A 21,622-nucleotide genomic window follows, 5' to 3' on the forward strand; every position below is an offset into this window, starting at 1 on the left:
GGCATCTGTTTTCATCATTCCTTGATATTTTTCTGTGGGGCCAGTGGTAGGGCAGAAATATTAAGAAATGTTTATGACCCTTAATTTTTATTCATTTTAATTTTTAAAGAGAAGAGTGGCTTTGTGTTTAATGACTGCTCTTCAGGCTGTTTTATATCTTATAAGGATCTGACAGTTTTGTTTTACATTTTATAGCTGCAGCTTATCTTCTGGTGTCCCTTATACCAAGCAATTCATTTCGCCAGATGTTCCGGTCAACAAGGTCTTTGCACATCCCAACCCGTGACCTTCCACTCAGTCCAGACACAACAGTAGTCCTACATCAGGTCTACAACGTGCTCCTTGGTTTGCTCTCAAGAGCCAAACTTTATGTTGATGCTGCTGTTCATGGCACTACAAAGCTAGTGCCCTATTTTAGCTTTATGACTTACTGTTTAATTTCCAAAACTGAGAAGCTGATGTTTTCCACATATTTCATGGATTTGTGGAACCTTTTCCAGCCTAAACTTTCTGAGCCAGCAATAGCTACAAATCACAATAAACAGGCTTTGCTTTCATTTTGGTACAATGTGTGTGCTGACTGTCCAGAGAATATCCGCCTTATTGTTCAGAACCCAGTGGTAACCAAGAACATTGCCTTCAATTACATCCTTGCTGACCATGATGATCAGGATGTGGTGCTTTTTAACCGTGGGATGCTGCCAGCCTATTACGGCATTCTGAGGCTCTGCTGTGAACAGTCTCCTGCATTCACACGACAACTCGCTTCTCACCAGAACATCCAATGGGCCTTTAAGAATCTTACACCACATGCCAGCCAATACCCTGGAGTGAGTAAAATTGCTAATTCTCTCTATATATTCAAACTGATTGGAAGTAACCTATCCCCCCCCCTTGTGGGAAGTGGTAACAAAATATAGAAATATAGTCTAACTTGAACTCTTCTTTCTTAAAGACTCAATGTGTATTTGTTTCCTTGACTACATGTATAAAATGCTATATTACTATTAAATTTAAGTAATAATGGATAATTAGGTTGGTGTTGAAATTTTATCTCTAATTGAACTTAGCTATTTTCATTTGTGTTTTTGTAAATGTCTTTTATGTGTACCTAATGAAAAACGTCAGCTTTGTGATATAGTTTTAGGGAACTATTTACTGTTTAGGTATTTATCATTAAGATCCACATGGCTGTTGTAAACTGTGAGCTAGACAATATTTTTATCTTAGCTATAGTATTCCCTAGTGTCTTTTTTCCTCACACTACATTCAGGTGAATGAAATGGGTAAGGGGTCTATTGGGATACAAATATATGCAGTCTAAATCTGATTCCTTTTTTTTTTTTTTTTTTCCCCCAGACTGTTTGTAGGTTTCATAGTAAAACTTTCTCCCTTCACATAGGCTGTCATTCCTGGATATATCTTTTTACTGTTGCTTCTTAACTCTCTGTTGTAAACTGAAGATTACACCAAGAGGATATAGATCTAGAAAAGGGGTCGGAAGGAGAATGCAGAACTATTTTAACCTAGAGGCTACAAGCTGCAAATGTGAGAAGTATTTTGCTAAATGTGAGATTGTAGGAGTAGAGCTTTTTCAAGACATCCAGTGTTTACTTAAGAGTTCAGTCAAATGAACATGATGAAGAATATTTTAATTATTTGTATCCTTGAATTGTGTACAGTACTTTTCCTGTTGAAGAAAGAACCTTTCCAGGGCACCTGGGTGGCTCAGTCCATTAAGCATCTGCCTTTAGCTCAGGTCATGATCTCTGGGTCCTGAGATCGAGTCCCACATCGGGTTCCCTGCTCAGCTGGGAGCCCAGTTCTCCCACTACGCACGCACATGCTTTCATCTCTCTCGCTCTGTCAAATATTTTTTAAGAAAGAAAGGACCTTTCTTGTCCTTCAGATATGATGTAGTAAATTGTTCTAACCGAAAAAGAATAACCTAATTTCCAGCCAGGAAATTTAGAATGCCTTAGAATAGAGGAAAGAGAGTGAGTATATTAAGTACCAAAAGAGTTCAAAGCCAAGGCTGTGAGACAGAAGGAAACAAATGTGAGAGTCTGCCTGACCTTGAAGGAGTCAGGACAGGATTTATCAAGATTTAGTGGATTTTCTTTATCACATTCACATAAATAATATTTGACTTAGTTACTAAACATGATATCCATGGTTAAATATACCTTTGATGAGTGTTGGACTTGGAATCTTTGATAATGTTTCCTGACATCAATAAAACATAACATCTTTTATTGTAGAGCTTAGTTATTAGAGATTTTCATGAAAATGGTGCTTAATCAGTTTTTGCCATGAAAAGTATGGAGTTGGGGGTTTCAGTTTATTGATAAGTATGCCTACATGCCCATGCTAAATGAGTATATAAACCCACAATTAGCGATTTTACTTAAATATTATTTCCCATGTTTCATCTATCAGATACTTGAACTAACCATTCATCAGTCTAGAAACAGCATTCTGAATGTTGGCACAAAGGGTTTTCTCAGAAATGGTACTGATTGAAATGTAAATGAGGGCTGTAAAATTTTGTGAGGAAGTTGTGATTTCTCATTAAAGAAACGGGCAAAGGATTGATGTAGCATATCTGGACACCCATTCGAAGTTACAAAGCTAGTGCTTTAATAAACAGTATTAAGACTAAAAATGAAAAAAAGATTTTTTTCAGAAATTTTTTTTCTGAAAATGTTCTGATTTACTTTTAGTGAATAATACATTAAATTTTTAAAATAGAATCTATTGCTAATTTTATAACTATTCTTCAGTGGTAGTGTAATCTGATTTCATTTGTATAATATTAAGAGCTGGCTAGTAGGTATACCATTCAGAAATGAGAAGGAAACATTCTAAAATACAGGGTTAAAAGATCACCATGATGCTTATTTGCCCTTTTTAGGCAGTAGAAGAACTGTTTAACCTGATGCAGCTGTTTATAGCTCAAAGGCCAGATATGAGAGAAGAAGAATTAGAAGATATTAAACAGTTTAAGAAAACAACCATAAGTTGTTACTTACGTTGCTTAGATGGCCGCTCCTGCTGGACTACTTTAATAAGGTAAGAAGATGTTTTTTGGTGTTCTTTTTAAATTGTTTTGTTTGGGTGCCTGGGTGGCTCAGTGGGTTTGAGCCTCTGCCTTCGGCTCAGGTCATGATCTCAGGGTCCTGGGATCGAGCTCCGCATCAGGCTCTCTGCTCAATGGGGAGCCTGCTTCCCTCTCTCTCTGCCTGCCTCTCTGCCTACTTGTGATCTCTCTCTCTTCCCCCATCAAATAAATAAATGAAATCTTTTAAAAAAATTTATTTTTTTCCAAATGAGGGAATGGGGACCATCTTTTTGGCACTTGAAGAGTTATAATTAAGTTATTTATAAGTAAAAGTTTACCAGTTCTTTAAGGTGATTTAGGGAAGCATTTTTGCATTCAGTAACCTTGGAAGGATTTATCTTTTAAAAATTAATGAGCTACTTTTGAATAGCTTTTGTTTTCAAGGTTTGATTTTGGATTGTTTTATCAGTATCATAGAATTAGGTTGGAAGGAATCCTCATGTATGATCTTAAACCTAAAGCTTGAATCCTTCTCTCTCTTGTGATTCATCCTGTCTTATGCTTTGACAGTTCAGTTCTAGAGGCCTCCAGGAACACCTTTGGATGAAACTTGCATTTTTCATTCTGTTTAGCCCAGATTTACCTTAACTGTAAGAATTAGCCAGAATAACACAAAATCATCTTTATAATTGTTCAGAGCTACAAAAATTACTGAATGGCTATAAAGGAACTCTACAACAAATTACACATAACTCCCTTTAACAGTGGGAATAAAGGCCAGGTTAATTTCTTAAAGTGTTTCTATATATTATATCTAAGACTTAGAGGTAACGTTCTTTATTAGGCACACATTTTTTGGCAGTACTTCCTTGAAAATAGTAATTTGTGCTTAACCCAAGATAGGGTTATTTCAGATTATCTTCTTCAGAAAACTTTCATATTTGAATCTTTTTTTTTTTTTTTTTTTTGAAGGCTTTTTTTTTTTTTTTTTTTAAGATATTATTTATTTATTTGACAGACAGAGATCACAAGCAGGCAGGGAGGCAGGCAGAGAGAAGAGGAAGCAGGCTCCCCGCAGAGCAGAGAGCCCGATGCGGGGCTCGATCCCAGGACGCTGGGATCATGACCTGAGCCGAAGGCAGAGGCTTTAACCCACTGAGCCACCCAGGCGCCCCCATATTTGAATCTTTATTAATGAAATGAGTTAGCTATGCTTTTGCCGGGACTCTAAAGGAATTCTTCTAAAATTTTGCATTAATTTTGAATACCTTGTGTTTGAAAGGTTTACTACTTAAAGCTTATTCTCAAAAGAAAAAAAGAAGCGGGGGGCGCCTGGGTGGCTCAGTGGGTTAAAGCCTCTGCCTTCAGCTCAGGTCATGATCCCAGGGTCCGAGCCCTGCATCAGTCTCTCTGCTCAGTGGGGCGCCTGCTTCCTCTCTCTGCCTACCTGTGATCTCTGTCTGTCAAATAAATAAAATCTTTAAAAAAAAAAAAAAAAAAGGAAAAAAAAACTTTGAGCTTTCTTAATTCTTTTTTAAAATTTATTTTTCTCACCATAGCATATACCCTCCCCAATGTTCATCTTAATTCTTTTTTGAAAAGGGAAGAAAATAATCTAACTGAAGTAGAAAGATTACAGCTATGCTATATGTATCTACTACATACAGCAGCAGTTTCCAGTACCTAATAATGAAATTAGGTCTGTTAACAAGAGCAGTACAACTACTTTTGGTAATTATCACATAAATTATTTTTAAGACCAAAATTTATTTAATGTTTTTCCCCTCATGTTTCTCTTTCTTCCCAAGAACCAGCTAACAAGCGCTTGGATAGTATAAATGTATTTTGTTACTCTCCAGAACTTAACATAATCTAGAAGATATACCCATTATAAAAATAAGCATTGTTTATATTGAGACTTTAAAAAAATATTTCCATGATACCTCTCTTCCATCATTCAATTGCAGATTTTCTACATGTTACATAGAGGATTTCTTAATATTAACTCCTATTATTACATTACTAGGAAACAGATATAGTAGTCTCCCTCTCCTGTAGATACAAAAAAGCCAAAATTACAATTTTCTTTTTTTTTTAATCACGTAATTTTCCATTGATTCAGAGTTCTCAACCTGGGCTTTTTGTATTCTTCTAGTGCCTTCAGAATACTATTAGAATCTGATGAAGATAGACTTCTTGTTGTATTTAATCGAGGGTTGATCCTGATGACTGAGGTAAATATTTTATTTCATTTTACCATAGATACAGTTTATTTTAATGTTCTCACCAAGGCTTTTTGTGTGTGTGTGGATATTTAGAGTTTATGCTAGACTGTTTTATATAGGTTTCTGGATTTGATTATATATTAAGTGCTAATTTATATTCCAAAAATGATTAATAGTTTCTAGGTTGCTGTTTTGTCTGTAGTAACTCCATACTTTTCTTTTGTATTTAGAATAACCACTGGAAATAGACTGGTTTTATTCATTCCATTTGTAAGGGTAGAAACAGATGAAATTCATATGATATGATCACTGACATAATTTCTCAAGAACTCACTTATTTGATAGTTAAGAAACGGAGATTAGCATCATGAGAGGAAGCCATTGAGTCTTTTACAAGTGATTTAAATGACCTCTTCATTCTTCCCACAATTCTTGAACATCCACAAACTGTGAGATGACTTTAAAGCCTTCGAGGTGCATTTTACCCTTAGTCTAATAAAGGAGAGAAGAGAAAAGAGTATATGCCAAAAGTACCATGTGAAGTAAGAGGTAGGATAGTCTTCTTTAGTTAATGATACTATAGAATAGGAATACAACATGTTTAAAACGGTACTTCGAAGAATTTGGACTTGTAAAGATAAGTGGGAGAGCATTTAGGTAAATGACATGGTCAGCAGAGGCAAGAAAGTATTGTTGTATTTGAAAAATGCCAAGTATTTCTATTTGGCTACAACGGAAAGTATATGAAGAGTAGTGAGAATTTCATTGTTTCATTAAACAGATGTTTGAATATCTACTCTATGCTAGGCGTTGTACTAGGTACTGTGGATACAGCAGTGAATAAGACAGACCTGTTTCCTGTCTTTACAGCTTATAGGTTAAATGCTGTACAAGTACATTGTTCAGATTATTTGCTGCCACCGATTCTAGATTGTGGATTTTGAACTTTGAATTGTGGATAGAATATAGATCATAGGGACCTCTGATTCAAGAGGATTAGAAAAAATCCTTTGTGTAGAATGAAGTAGGAAAAAAACTAAGGATTTTGAATTAAAAGATTTAACAAGCCAATATGATTAAAGGAATTCTTCTTTTGGAGCTCTTTTTCCTCATTCAGACTTAACTGTTGACAGCCATTTCACCGTTGTCTTTCTTCCCAAAGACCTGGAAAGTTAGTTAAAGCAGTTACCCATTCTGCCCAGTCTTGTTGCCTGCTGCTTTGTAATTTCTAAGGCTTAGAGCAAACAGTAACCAAAAACAAACAAACTGATTAAATAGATGATTCATTCAGGCCGAAATGTATGCATAAAATATTAGCTGCGAAAGTGAGCACTATTTTGTATTTTAAAGAGCTGACAGGGGCGCCTGGGTGGCTCTGGTCATGATCCCAGCGTCCTGGGATAAAGCCCCGAATCTAGGGCTCTCTGCTCAGCAGGGAGCCTGCTTCCTCCTCTCTCTCTGCCTGCCTCTCTCCCTACTTGTGATCTGTCTGTCAAATAAATAAATAAATAAATAAATCTTTTTTTTTTTTTTTTTAAGCGGGGGGAGCTGACTTGGGAGAATTTGACTTTTAGGTAGGAGAAAGCAAATACATTTGTTCTGTGCACATGTGGACACACATAACATCTGGAAACATCTGTCGCAAAAGATGAATACTACCATATTGTGGCTCAATAAAGTAAAAATGAAATGAAGTTTTCCATTTTTTTAAAATCACTTGTAGTCTTTCAACACACTGCACATGATGTACCATGAAGCTACAGCTTGCCATGTGACTGGAGACTTAGTAGAACTTCTGTCAATATTCCTTTCGGTTTTGAAGTCTACACGCCCGTATCTTCAGAGAAAAGGTTTGGTCATTCCTACTTACTATTTTTGTTACTTTCAACCTTTAAAGAGCAAAATAAGGATTTCAGACCACAGCCTTCAGAGAATTTGTCTTCATCTCCGATTTATGTACAGAAGGTGGGGCTGATGCTAACCATAAGGACATGTTCATCATGACCTGGTATTAGGCTGAAGTGCTCTGTTTTAATCTCTTATGCCTGCCTGAAAAATAGGCAAGCATCCTGTAAGTGTTAAGATTTAAGAGACTGGAAAACATTTTGAAGCACTGCAACAAAAGAGTGTTTTGTAAAGGCTCTCCCAACTGGAAACCTCCATGGCTTAGGTTAGATCATTTTTAGTTTCAAGAGAAATAACTATAAAACCTATCTCTTGTGTCCCTGTAAAATTACATGTGAACTCTGAACTTCACATACATTTCTAGAAAATGAACATGTTCATCCCTCAGATATGTGTTTTAAGAAATCTAGTAGGTTTCACAGTAGTAGCTGTCTCATGAAAATGACCACTTAGCTTTCACCAAAGGTGTTCATGTCATTAATTTGATTTTCTTGGTGTTGGCATTCTGTAGATAAAAATAGAAAATAATTGTGAAGAAGTTTGAACTCAAATGGCATATTTATGTATGCTTTTGTATTTGCAGATGTGAAACAAGCATTAATTCAGTGGCAGGAGCGAATTGAATTTGCCCATAAACTGTTAACTCTTCTTAATTCCTATAGTCCTCCAGAACTTAGAAATGCCTGTATAGGTAAGTTACTTGGAAATATATCTGTGTAAAAACCTAATGGATGAAGATTTTTGTGGAATATTCTTTGTAGGATGTGGTATTAGTTCTGCACGGTTTGGAAGACATTTGTACTTTCCATGTGTAACTCACAGGTTCTAGAAAATCTGGTTATATTTTCAACATGCCAGTTATTACGTTATATGATCACAGGCATGTCATGTAACATATCTGGGCTCTTTGACCTTAGGTTATTTCTAGATCTCTTCCAGCTCTGAAATCTTCTGGTCCTAGGTAAGTGAAGTAGGATCACGCAGATGTTTTGCAAAGGAGAGCTGATACTGTAAAGGGTTGGAGAGATTATTTGACTGCCTGTTTTTTACCTAAAGATACTTTTAGTACTTGTTCTTAGACTCCCAAGTATTTTACTTTTTTATTGATTATATATTTATAATAAAGTGATAATTTTGCCTGTTAAAGGACCCCCCATTTTAAATTTATATTGTATTTTTTACTAGTTTAGAAGCCATTTTAAAAAGTCATCTTTAGAGACTGTAACTGTTTATTCCCAGGTTCTTAAAATGACATGAATAACTGGCTGTCACGTATAAGCCGTCAATTTTGGCAATCATTGGCCTGATGTTCTGTGGAATTACTGGCCTATACTTTGGTAACCTCTGATTACCAATAGCCTGTCATCATGAGCTTTACTTCTTTGTGATTAGGGGATGAGCATCAGTCCAGCTAGCATCATGAAACATTAAAAGTAGACTAAGCATTATATCTTAGATCCAAAGAACTTTGAGCCTTAGATTTCTGTCTTTAGTTGCTTTGGTTGATTTTATGAAGACAGTCATTAGTATGCATTAAATATTTCCCTTAGCGTACTTCTCCATAATGCTTCTCTTGGATAAATAAAATACAAATAAATAGTTTTAAACTTTGGTTTCTAAATGATGACTGTGTTTGGTTAATAACTTTGGTCCAGATTTGATTGAGCATCAGACAGAATTTCTCCCAGTGTCAGCAGCTAAAACAGTTTTAGACTCATTAATAAACCTTTTCACCTGCCATACTGCTATCAGTCACCCTAACAGGATTTGTGAGTTTGAAAGAAGCAAATCAGGTATCCTCCAGCTTTTTAATACTCATACTGTGTTTTTATTTTCAGATGTCCTCAAGGAACTTGTTCTTTTGAGTCCCCATGACTTTCTTCATACTCTGGTTCCATTTCTACAACACAACCATTGTACTTATCATCACAGTAATATACCAAGTACGTATTCACCTAGCACAGTACTTGAATGTGGTTGGCATTTAATCTTTCTGCACACTGAAGCATGGAGATTTATTTTTTCCATTTATTCTTATTGTACACTTTTAATGTCTTAGTGTCTCTTGGACCTTATTTCCCTTGTCGAGAAAATATCAAGCTAATAGGAGGGAAAAGCAATATTCGGCCTCCGCGCCCTGAACTCAATATGTGCCTCTTGCCCACAATGGTGGAAACCAGTAAGGTATGTTGGGATGCCAGGAAAACCATGTTTCTGTAGTACACAGTAATTTGAAATTTCCCCTCTGGCAGTTATATTAGACTTAAATGACCATTTTGTGGATCCTAAGAAGATTAGACTCATTTGGACTTTTTCCTTTTAGTGCTCTGAAATGTTGGTTGAGTATTTGCAAAATCAACAATAAGCACAAGTAGTAAGTTTTTTCCTCCCTCAAAAAAAACACCTGAATAGAAAGTCTTACTAGTATTTCTCACTAGGCTAAATTATAACTGGGTCATATATCTAAACCTGAAAAGCCAAGTTAGGTATTTACTATAGTTTAAATTTGGCCATATAATCAATGATTTCTTTTACTGCCCTTTAATTCTAATCCTTTGACCTAGGCTTAATATCATTGATTGATAGATTTATCATCATTCGTAGTTGGATTCTTCTTTTCTCTAATGCATATCCTAAAATAATGCTAATTCCAAATTATGGAGAGAAGGTACATTGACACAAGATAATTTATCTCAGTTTCAACATTTTTTTAAACAATTTTTCCCCTTTATCTTTCTTTACCCCACTTCATTCACACTCTCCCTTACCCACTATCTTTGGAACTTAAATACACTTCTTATAAAATATTAAAAATAATTAACACTGTAGTAGCCATTACAGAAATCATTTGAAATCTATTTCAAAAATCAAATTTAATTCAACTCTTCTTGATGATGTCTATAGAACTAAAGTGTCACATTTTAAAATCCTACAGTAATTTTACTTGATTAAAGTATATAGAAATAATGGGTAATTTTAATTGATCGCATTTGCACACTGAAAATAAACTTGTAACAATTAAGATCTTAACATTACTAGAAACTTGGAATTTAAAACTAGGTTCTTATAGAATTTAAATATTTAATCAGCTTTTTAGTTAAACTTATTACATTTGCACAAAATATGCTCTTTAATTTATTATACAATTTAAGTGCAACCATTTTATCATCTTTAACCTTCAGGGCAAAGATGACGTTTATGATCGTATGCTGCTAGACTACTTCTTTTCTTATCATCAATTCATCCATCTATTATGCCGAGTTGCAATCAACTGTGAAAAATTTACTGAAACATTAGTTAAGCTGAGTAAGTATAAAAGATGAGCAGTAAATTCCACTGAATTATTTTAAGCCCCTAGCCACAAAGGAAGGGGAGACAAAAATGAGACAATTCTTTTTTTCTTTTTTAAAGTGACTGTTTAAAAATATTAATTATTTTTGGGAACATTTTTATTTTTATTAAGAAAACACCAACTTACTGGTTTCCATTGAATAGTTCTGCCCAGAGTTTCAGCTGGCCTATAAAGGAGTGGAGTAGGGCTGATCACTTTTGTACATAGAAGCCCAAGTCCTCCTCCATCTGCCCAGCAAAATTTAAAAACAAAAACCAAAACTACTCTGCTTAGGGAGGCATGCTTAGAGAGGTGGACTATCCCAGCCCTGATCTTGAGGATAAGATGAGATCTATAGTGCCAGCTGTACTTTGGAGCTGGCAATGCCTAGAGCAAACTGAGTGGGCTTGCCAGGGTGAAGCAGAGGTGCATATATGAGTAAAATAGGAGGTAAGTCTCATGAAATAGAGAGGTGAATGAGAAGAAAGGAAATTTGAAAAGGAAGGTAGGAGAAATAGAAAATAAAATCATCAGTGAATTTTATAAAAGGAAAAAAACCCTCAAATTACAAGGATGTGCTTGAGACCTATAGAATTGCTCCCTTTGGGTGAATTTTTCTAGTTGATAGGTCTTTAAAGGACATGTCCCTTATCTCAGGACCTCCAGAGTTCCTAGGCTTTGTGTGTTCTGTGAGTCTTACTTCTTTAGGGATGGCCTAGGATTCTTTCCCAGTGTTCTATAGTTCCATTCCAGAGCATAGGAAGTGAAGTGCTCATGGAACCTTTACCAACCAGGTCAAGAAACAGAATATTGCCGTACTCTAGAACTCCCCCTTGTACTCTTCCTCAATCCCAATCCTTTCCTTATATGGAAAAGGTTTTGATCCATTTTAAGTAGGGCAAAAGTTGTGAACCTACCTTAGGTTTCGTTATTGGAGAAGAAGGATGTGGTAACAGCTCTCAGGGATAATTCCTCTTCAGAAAACCCATCTTATTGGTAAGTGATTAGAGTGGCTTCACATTTGAAAGGTCTTTCCTTCTACCTGTTATCATTAGCTGGTTTTATACACATGTGGCTGAATTACCAAGTGGGGATGGTTGGGTAGGGGAACACATACTGAGATTGGCCATTTCATGATTACACATTTCGGTCATGGCACTTGGTAAAAAACTAAAACCTAGCAGTGGCAGTGATCAAATGTGAGAAAGTGTCCAGGAATTCTAGTAACGCAGCCTTACTCCCAGATAATGAGGGGGACTTATTAAAATGCTGACTTTAAGAAAAGTTCTTGGTAATTGTGTTCATGTGATTTATACCAGAAGTTATGTGAGGAGCTGTTTGAGCTGCTTGAACGGCTCTGATCAAATAGTGAATTTCTACCCTCTTTGGGACTGTCTTCTTCAATACAAAAACAGTTTCAGGAAATTAAATATGGAGGAGAGGAGGGAGGGAAAGGACATACACTTAGCCTTCAACATTAGCTGAATCAATTTTTCATAGTATTTTATATTCACATTCCTCTTGTAACCATGAAGCACTGTTGATGCTGCCTCCTAGTGTTTAGTTTTCTACATAAGCAGTATTCTGTAGAACTTTCTGTGAGGACAGAAATATTCTCCAACTGCCTCATCATCCTTAATATGATAGCCAGAAGCCATATGTGAGTGGTGAGAACTTGAAATGTGATTTAAGAAACAATTTATTTTAAGCCAGATGTGACTGGTCGCTATATTGAGTAGAAACCAAAGCCTTCACAAATTAAGCAGGAAAAGAAAATTTTCAGGGTTGTATCTTTTTCTCTTAAATTCATTCATTCATGTACTTTTATTAGCTCCTCCTACTCTGCCAACTTCCCTGGGACTCGTGGTTATTATATCAATTAATGCAGAAAATTAGACATTATTTTAACAAAGACCTAAAAGCAGTGCTTTCTCATGCCTCATTTGAATAAAAAGAGTATGCCCCAGTGTTTAAAGTTAACTCCCACCTTCAGATGAAATGATTATTTCCAGGGAGAGGCACCTAGGATAGAGCTTAAAATAAAGTCCACATTAATGACTGAAACGAAGAGCAGAGATTTGCTAAGGAGTTCTAATTTATGTAATATCTTCAGGAAATTAAATCTGGCAACAAGGAGAGGGAAAGGTAAATTTAAATTGTTTATGTCCTTAGTCATTTAAGCCTTGAGGTTAGATGGTCAAAGGGCCAGAATATTGTGACCACAGGTGGGATTGACTCAAGACTTGGATTGCAAGTCACTTCCAGTTTTGAGGGAAAGTCTTTGTCATAATTGTTATATGGGTAACTGAGCAGATTTTAAGATTCGTTAGGAGATAAAAAGGAATTATGTAATAATTGCATATTAGGGTTGCAGGTACTAACTAGTAAAGTAAGGGCTGGAGTACTTTTGAAGTGAGGTTAGTCAAGCATGGGGTTAGGGAAGACCATGAAGTGGGGGTAGAATTTTGGGAGAATGCATAAAGCTGCTGACTGCCATGTGAAATAATGGTGTGTCTGAAGCTACAGTATTTTGAGAATTTAAAAATAGCAGAATTTAGCCCAAAAAGCTGTTTTAAAAAAAAGGTAGTAACAGGGCTTGGCACTATTAATTTCTAAAATACTTAATAAAGATCAGTAATTTTTTATTTTATTAATTAGGATTTACTACATACATGAATTTATAATTGAAAATAGCAAAAGGTAAGGACACCATATCACTCACAGTCTTGCCCCCCCTCCTTTCATTAACTTTTTAATCTTTTTTGTGCATCAGAACAGCAAATACAGGTTTATTTTTTCTCCTTTCTTACATTAAACTATACTGTTTAAAACTATATAATGTAGATACAGAAATATGTAGGCAGAAAAACATACATAGACAAAACAGCCTATAGAGAAACATAAGGATACATGAGGAATTTTTTTTAATTGTGTTATGTTAGTTTTTGATGTAGTGTTCCATGATTCATTGTTTGCATATAACATGAGGAATTTGAAGACAATAGAGATGACCTGTCAGACATGTGGAAATGGTATGGTTTTGAGAGAATCAACTGTCTAAGGAGAGAAGGGGAAAACTTTTCCACCACTTAGATTAAAATAGATTACAGGAGAATTAAATATTTAATTGTGAAGAATAAAATAATCACTATTAAAAATATAGAATCATATGGATAAGCACCTTCTAGTTTGAAAGACCATGTTAAGCAGGACATAAAACCCATAAACAAAAGTTTTTGGCAATATAAAAATTGAAAATACTACATGTTGAAAAATGCCATAGACTAAAGAACAGCTAATGGGAAAAATATTTGCATTCTTAACAGATAGCTAGTATTGGCAATATACGAAGAGTTTTTAGGATTCAGTGAGATGGGAAAGATCATTAATAAGTAAAGGACATCAACAAGCAACTCCTTCACACATAACAAGTAAATGTTTGGTAACCGAATGAGAGGTTGCCCTACCTTACTAGTGATTTCTCTTTTCTCTCATTTTTTGTTTCCAACTATGAGACAAAGTTTTGATGGTATACCTAAACAGTTTGGGGAAAGAAAAGATGTTATAATGGAGTCAGTTCGGGGATGCGTATTAGCATTATCAATTTAGATTGTTCATAACCCTTCATCTTGCAGTACCAGATCTAAGAATCTACTCTACTTACGAAGGTGTCCAAAAACATAGATTGGGTATTTATTTTCATTCAGTTTGTATTGGGTAAAAATGGGAAACAACTCAAATGTCCATCAATAGGAGCTTAGCTAAGTAAATCTGTAGTTTATCATACAGTCTTTAAATAGTTTGTATTATATATAGGTCTTTAAAAAGATAGGAAATGACTTTGGATTACATGCGAAAAAGCAAATTGGAAAACAATATGCAGAATGTGACCACAGTCTTAGAACAAGAGGAAAAGTCACTTAGTACATGTGAAAACACACACACACACACACACACACACACACACACAAAACCTAGGTGATTATAATCTAAACTGTGTATGGATAAAATTACAGGTCAAGGTCTAGGTTAAATGACTGTAAATTTTATATTATTTGCAATGATCATTTGTATTGGGGAGAAGAAACAAAATTTTTAGAAAGTAGTCTAGGAAACTGTATTGCAAACTCTCATATAATTTTTTTAAGGAACCATACATGTATAAAATTAACACTGAGATGCTCAAGTAAAATTAAATGACATTTCTAGATTTCATCTTTTCATTTAAATTTTCATTTTCAGAGAAAACAACCTCTCACCTTTACTATGTAACATTGCTTTTGACAGTTTTCAGAATGCATTAATAAATGAAAGTAAAAAATAGTAAAAGGAAATTTTTGCAGGCAACATGAAATCTGAAATCTTCAAAATCTTTAGAATTAAAAAAAAATTAAGATAGTTGGTAAAAGTAAACAGATTAGAAATTCAGATTATAAAAAAGCACAGCTCTGGTCCATGCTTTACCTTTTTTGATGTCAAGATGGTACTAACTGGAAAGACAACTGGTTAGCTGTTTTCCAAAAGACTTTATAAGGTGACTGAATATATCAGTCATGCAGCTCATATCAGAAGGCAGCTTCTACCAGTCTACCAGGGGAAGATCCATTTATCCTTGGCTAAAACTTAGTAATAACATGTAATATGTATATTTATAATTTAGTTGATTACCAGTCTGTTAACTTACAAAGAGGAAGAACTAATACAGGGATCTGAATATTCCATGGTAGGGCCAGCAGATTTTTTTCTAGTAACCTACATGGGAAGCCAAATAAACAGCAATTGGTTGCTTAGTGGGTATAAGTCAGAAAAGGGGATATAGAAGAATCAAGTGTGTGATATTCTTGGGCTAAGATGTCTTGATTCAGTCCCATAGTAGAGTATTAGTTGTGGGCTTTCATCCATTGGCAAAAGCCACCACTTCCATGGATAATGCTTGGGTGGGCTAAACACTCCTATAGAAAACCAGACAATCCGAACACAATTCAGATAGGAGACACCCTAAACTAGTAAATATACATAAAAAAGATTTCATCCTCACACCAGTCATCTGAATTACCATTTTACCTACAAAAACGGTTTTTAGAAGATTTTAATAACACATCTAGTAGCATATACAGTATAAAGTATTAATAATGAGGAAAGGTATTTGGGACAGTTTTTGATTATTGTATATTAGTTCCTTTAGATGGGTTGGGGTAAGAAACATCTGAGGATATCTGAAGTCACAGGATGAAGAAAGCTGAATGGGCAGAAGCCCATATGTCTTAGGTCTGCCTGTCCTGTTTACTAGGACAAGGCTTGGACATGTGCCTTGATTGCATCTCTCTGTGCTTTGTACCCAGTAAGTAAGGCATCCCAGAAGGTTATTGGAGGAAGGTGTGGAGTAGGATGGCATTGACCTCTACCTTGAGTCATAGCCAAGATACGCCTGATCCTCAGTGTTTTGTGAAAATGGTAGAAGGAAACTGAAACTGTTGCTCTGAAGGGATGGCCCTCCTTCCAAAGGAGGTGCAATTCAGAGAGGAAATAGGTAGGACCATTGAGAGAGGTATCGTTGACTCACCATGGGTGGCAGTGCTTTCCAGAGTGTAGTGTATAAAATGGTCCATGGAAAATAATTTTATATTCATAAATATATATGGGTCTTACTGTGTCACAGAAATATATAACTAGTATACCAAATTTGTGACTTCCTGGATGTTCTGTTGCCCAAGGCTAATGTAGTATTAGCTTCCCTAAGTGAATCTAAAGAACAGTACTAAGTAAACAAATAGTACAGTGATGGACATGTATGAAAAAAATATGAATGACTGAAGTTTGGGAAAACACTGATTACTGAAAAAATTACAGGCTTCAAAATCAAGTATACCAGAGATAGATGTTTTGCTCACTGGCTTTTGGGATGAACCTGAGCAGATTACATAATCTCTCTAAATCTGATATCTTCATTAAGAAAAGGGGAAATGAGAATGAAACAATGCCTCCCAAAGTTGGTAAGAAAATTAAATGTAATTATCCGACACACCTAGCAGAATAATTGCCAGCATGTATTTATTTCCTCCTTCTGTTGTAAAATAAAGATAATAGGATTGGATTATTACTTGGCAGTGATCTTAGATTATAGAAATCCTCTGTGGGTTGTTTATTGTGGTAGTACTGGTTTTTTGAAGTTGTGGAAAATAGGAATAAATATTATATTTTACTTTGAGGAATAATTGAGGAAAAAGAGTAAAGACTAGAGACTCTTATATTGTAATGTACAGTCTACTTTCACCTGAGAGGTCAGGGCAGCCTCTAGTTCAGGGGTTGGCAGACTCTTCTGCAAAGGGTGTATTTTGCTGGCCATATGTATGGTCTGCGTCATACATTTATGTTTACAATCTTTTAAAAATACAAAAGTCCTTCTTAGCTCACATGGCCATACAAAGACAGGTTGTGGACCAGACTTGGCCTGCAAGCCGTAGTTTGCCAACCCTTGGTGTACCTTTATAGGTAATTATGATGCAGGGACATAGAAACTCTTCCCTGTACCCAACAATTTTGATGACCTGCCTTTGTTTGCTTATGTGTATTGTGTTCTTACGTTGGGTAAATGCCTCCATCCCCAGCCAGATTAGGTTAGGATAAAGGAGAATGGTGCATAGATTTCCTTGGGGGGGAAAGGGGGTCTCTCTACAAAGGGATTAATCTTGACAGAATATAATAGACTTCCCCACAAAAGGGTATTTTGGCATCCTTGGATGACTGATAGGACCTGTCTTAAGATTTCTTGAATCCTTGGTCCAACCCAGAGGTTGGCAAACAATAATAGCCTGCATGCTGCCTGGTTTTGTATAACCAGTGAGCTTACCTGCGTGCTAAGGAGGGTTTTTATATTTTTTATTTTTATTTTTTTTAAGATTTATTTGACAGACAGAAATCACAAGGAGGCAGAGAGGCAGGCAGAGAGAGAGGGGGAAGCAGGCTCCCCGCTGAGCAGAGAGCCTGATGCGGGGCTCGATCCCAGGACCCTGGGATCATGACCTGAGCCGAAGGAAGAGGCTTTAACCCACTGAGCCACACAGGCGCCCCTTAAATTTTTTTTAAATGCTAGGTTATTCTAAATATTGTGTGACCCACAAAATTTACATGTGATTCAAATTTCAGTATTCTTAAATTTTATTGAAAGATAGCTACACCTTCATCTAGTGTTGCCTTTGGCTGCTTTTATACTACCTCTGCAGAGTTGATTAGTTGCAACAGCGATCATTTGGTGCAAAGACTAAAATATTTACTGTTTGGCCCTTTACAGAAAAAGTTTGCTGACTTCACGTCTAACTCATAATTTTTTCTTACCTGGAGGAAGATAGTTTTTATTATATTTCTCCCTCTCCATCATCATAATTTCGCTGGAAGTGGGAGTATGGAGAATGGGAAATTTACTTACAGCTGTGGTATAGCAACTTCTGTTCTTTGAGAGGTAGGAGGGCAGAGGGTAGGGGAATACATTTCTTAGAGATACACTTGACATTTGGAATAGGAAGAGTAAAGGTTAAAACAGTAGAGGTTCCAAATAGGATACTGACACACAGCCAAGAGTGGTCTACCCGGAAGAGCTTGGGGACAAGTCTTGAAGCTGTTAGACTCAAGAACAGTGTTTAGGTAAATCTACCATAAAGATAATTCTCCCTGGTTTTGGATAAACAAGGTAAAAGAGGAACAGTATTTCTAATTCTCCACATCCTCTTTTTAACCTTGTCCCTCCTTCCCCTCCAAGCTTAGCTAGTCTATGAAAATTACCTAATATGCAGAGTGGTACCTTTATCTAAGAAAGCTTTAGAACCACTTGCAGTACCCCCTATTAAATTGTCCCAAATAAAGTTCTAATACTTAAAAAGCAGAATTGGTTTAAGTTACCTCAGATCCTTCAGGGAATGAGGTGTGGAATATGAATAAATTCAGGCAGCGTATACTGTATTTTAAATTATTTCACTGGTTAAAGCACTGGAATGAATTCTTCCCCTTTAAATATTCTGTGTATTTCTCAAACATGTAGAAAGATGCATAGTTATGACTAGAATACTTATAGAATTGTACCTGCAGAGTTGAATACCTTAGTAGTATAATTTATAATTATAACCTATTTTGATTTCTTTTCAAATATTAGGTGTCCTAGTTGCCTATGAAGGTTTGCCACTTCATCTTGCACTGTTCCCCAAACTTTGGACTGAGCTATGCCAGACTCAGGTAAAGAAAATGAGTTTTAGATGATTTGATCTTTCATCTCATCTGACCATTTGGTCAATAATTTTAGAAACAATGGATTGAACACAAACTGGAAATTAAAGATGTTTTAGAATCTTGGTAGATAAAAGTATGATGAATGAAAATAATAGCTATTGAGTATTGGGCATCAAGTTGCCCTTTGACGTTTTTATTTCAGTAGATTTATACCACAGAGGCTGTTTCAAATGAGCTATTGAATTTGTAATGTATTGATCACTATAAACAGTCATGCTAAAAGTCCAACAAAACAGGGAGGTATTTAGGAGAAGAAGGCATGTTCCACTTCTTGCTCCCCCCTCACCTGCCCCATCTCTCTTTTGCTCCCCTTCACCCTTCAAAGCTTTAGCAGAAACAATTTCATCAGTCTGTCCTTTACCTCTTCCCTGTTACTTTGGAGAGGTTTTCAAGAGTCTGATGCACTTGTTCTTGACTGCAGCCTCACTGAGATCAAGAAACACCGCATCCTACCTACCTGAAGTATCTAAAAGCCAACTCTTTAAAATAAAGTGGGCATCTCAGTAATGCTTGTTTAATTGTGGGGGGAGAATGGCAGGGACATGAAGGGGGAAACCAGATTGGTCCTAAGATTTGGCTCATTCCTTGGATCAGGCATAAAGGATTCCCCACTTTCTTTAGACCCAGAAAAAAAAAAAACCTATTGGTTTTGTGCTTGGTTGCAGTCCCCCATCCCCAGAGGAAGAGAGTTGTATTTACTTTACTTTGGCTTAAACTTTACGCAAATTCTAGTATCTGAAACATGGAAACATTCTATGCCTCTGGTACAGCCAACTGCCTAGGCTGTAATGCAGTTTCTTCTCCTTGTAGACATGTGTCAAATGGTGTTGGGATAGTTGTTTCTCTTCCTGTTCCAAACTGTGAACTTCTCAAGTGTAGAAATGGAATCCTCTCTAGCCCCTAAAGAAATGTCACTTTGTTTTCTATAATAGGAATCTTTGAACTAATTTATGTTGATCCCAGGGCCTTATTTAGTACACTGGGGACTTTGAGAAAATGACATGCTGGTTGATTTTTTAGCTGAGTGGTCAGTTCAGTAAATTGGAGCAAACCTCTGCTTTTTCCCTCTGCCACTGCTGCTGCTCTTTCATTCTTCTTGATCTGGGTAGTTGGTTTTTTTGGTTTCTCTGCTCAGTCAGTCTGTTGCTTCCCTGTTGTTTTATCTACTCCAGCATTTTACTGCTCCCTTTATTGGCTTGTTTTCCAAAGAATTCACCGTCTCCAAAAACTTCCTCTAAAACAATGCCAAACTCTCTTTAGGGCTTCTAGAGCCCTGCCAACTTGGTCGAAGCAGCCATCAGGAAACCCGGGCAGCAAGCAGAGGCTCTGGTTGCTAGAATAAGGCCAGTCTTCCTAACAGCAAGCCTCTGAGGAGCTGGGTCCGGTCGTGTTAGACTCCTGGTTTCTTGGGTGAACTTGAGTGTACTTACCAATTCCTTACTCTAATAAAATATTTAAGTATATAATCTATACCTATTATCTAAACTTTGTCCTATTTTTTAAAATAGTCCATTTTGTCTTCCTTATAAATGATTATTAAAATGCATATAATCTAGAGAGTATATCCACTTAAAGACATACTACTTGTGTTTAAGAGCCATGACCATTTAAAAACAGGAAAACCAAATTGTAGTAAAATTCCCACCTGTTGGGGACCCACTAATTATCTTTGTGAGATAATTTTTAAAAATTTGCTGTTTACCTTTGCAGTATTCATGGGGGGAGAAGGATATTTACCAGACAAACTACAATTGCTTTAAGGTTTTAACTCCTTTCACAGAATAAATTTAATTTTTAAAATTTGTCTTTTTCTCTACATATGGTTTGGTTACCTATTAATTATCCATCAATTTGGTCCCCTGAAAACATTTTCATCCATTTGTTAGTCTTATTTGTCCAGTCCTTGTTTCCTCTCTTCATGCTAAAGTTGAATTTCTTTGGAAACCTGTTTTATATTACCCTTCAGACGTTACAAGTCTCTTTCTCGGACACTCGTGTAGCGTCTAAGTGCGGAAGATTTAGTTTACTGGGAGGACAGTTAACTGAAAATTCAGTAGACAGTTAAAAGTGGCTTCTCTAACAGGACTTAAAATGATTGCATGTTCATGATAAGCGTGCATAAGCCTTGCAGTTACTTCCATGCTCAACATCAGTACTTCTTCTCCCCCACTGTAGTCTGCAATGTCAAAAAATTGCATCAAGCTTTTGTGTGAAGATCCCGTTTTTGCAGAATATATAAAATGTATCCTGATGGATGAAAGAACTTTTCTAAACAACAACATTGTCTACACATTCATGACACATTTTCTTCTAAAGGTATGTCATACTACTTTGGAAACTCAGTGTGTTACTTCCAATGTGTTAGTGGTTATATTTTCATTACGTTGGCCTTTTTGGAGACTTTTGTTTTAATCTTTTTTTTTCCAGGTTCAAGGACAAGTGTTCTCTGAAGCAAACTGTGCCAATTTGATCAGCACCCTAATTACAAACTTGATAAATCAGTATCAGAACCTGCAATCTGATTTCACCAACCGAGTTGAAATTTCTAAAGCAAGTGCTTCTTTAAATGGGGTAAGAATTGGGGTACCTGGCTAGCTCAGTTGGGAGTGTGTGACTCTTGATCTTGGGGTTGTTTCAGCCCCACATTGAGTGTAGAATTGCTTAAAAATGAAATCTTAGGGGTGCCTGGGTGGCTCAGTGGGTTAAAGCCTCTGCCTTCAGCTCAGGTCATGATCCCAGGGTCCTGGGATAGAGCCCTGCATCAGGCTCTCTGCTCAGCAGGGAGCCTGCTTTCCCCTCTCTCTCTGCCTGCCTCTCTGT

At 36.2% G+C, this 21,622-nt stretch overlaps 1 protein-coding gene across 5 annotated transcripts in view; it reads left to right on the top strand.

Annotated features, from left to right (window-relative positions):
- USP34 (ubiquitin specific peptidase 34) overlaps positions 1-21,622 on the top strand; it is a 241,823-nt gene that overhangs the window by 217,655 nt on the left and 2,546 nt on the right. For 3 of the 5 annotated variants that reach the window (XM_032873840.1, XM_032873843.1, XM_032873841.1), the window contains 11 exons: positions 196-830; positions 2,915-3,072; positions 5,217-5,295; positions 7,010-7,136; positions 7,775-7,882; positions 9,030-9,134; positions 9,251-9,375; positions 10,374-10,497; positions 18,669-18,748; positions 20,978-21,118; positions 21,230-21,373. In XM_032873840.1, coding sequence (XP_032729731.1) covers positions 196-830; positions 2,915-3,072; positions 5,217-5,295; positions 7,010-7,136; positions 7,775-7,882; positions 9,030-9,134; positions 9,251-9,375; positions 10,374-10,497; positions 18,669-18,748; positions 20,978-21,118; positions 21,230-21,373 — 1,826 coding nt within the window. Of the gene's footprint in view, positions 1-195; positions 831-2,914; positions 3,073-5,216; positions 5,296-7,009; positions 7,137-7,774; positions 7,883-9,029; positions 9,135-9,250; positions 9,376-10,373; positions 10,498-18,668; positions 18,749-20,977; positions 21,119-21,229; positions 21,374-21,622 lie in introns of those variants that run through there. The other 2 variants (XR_004384586.1, XM_032873842.1) reach the window with 2 other exon arrangements.

The sequence above is a fragment of the Lontra canadensis genome, unplaced genomic scaffold, assembly GCF_010015895.1.
Source record: "Lontra canadensis isolate GAN:19392208 unplaced genomic scaffold, GSC_riverotter_1.0 scaffold50, whole genome shotgun sequence".
Taxonomy (NCBI): domain Eukaryota; kingdom Metazoa; phylum Chordata; class Mammalia; order Carnivora; family Mustelidae; genus Lontra; species Lontra canadensis.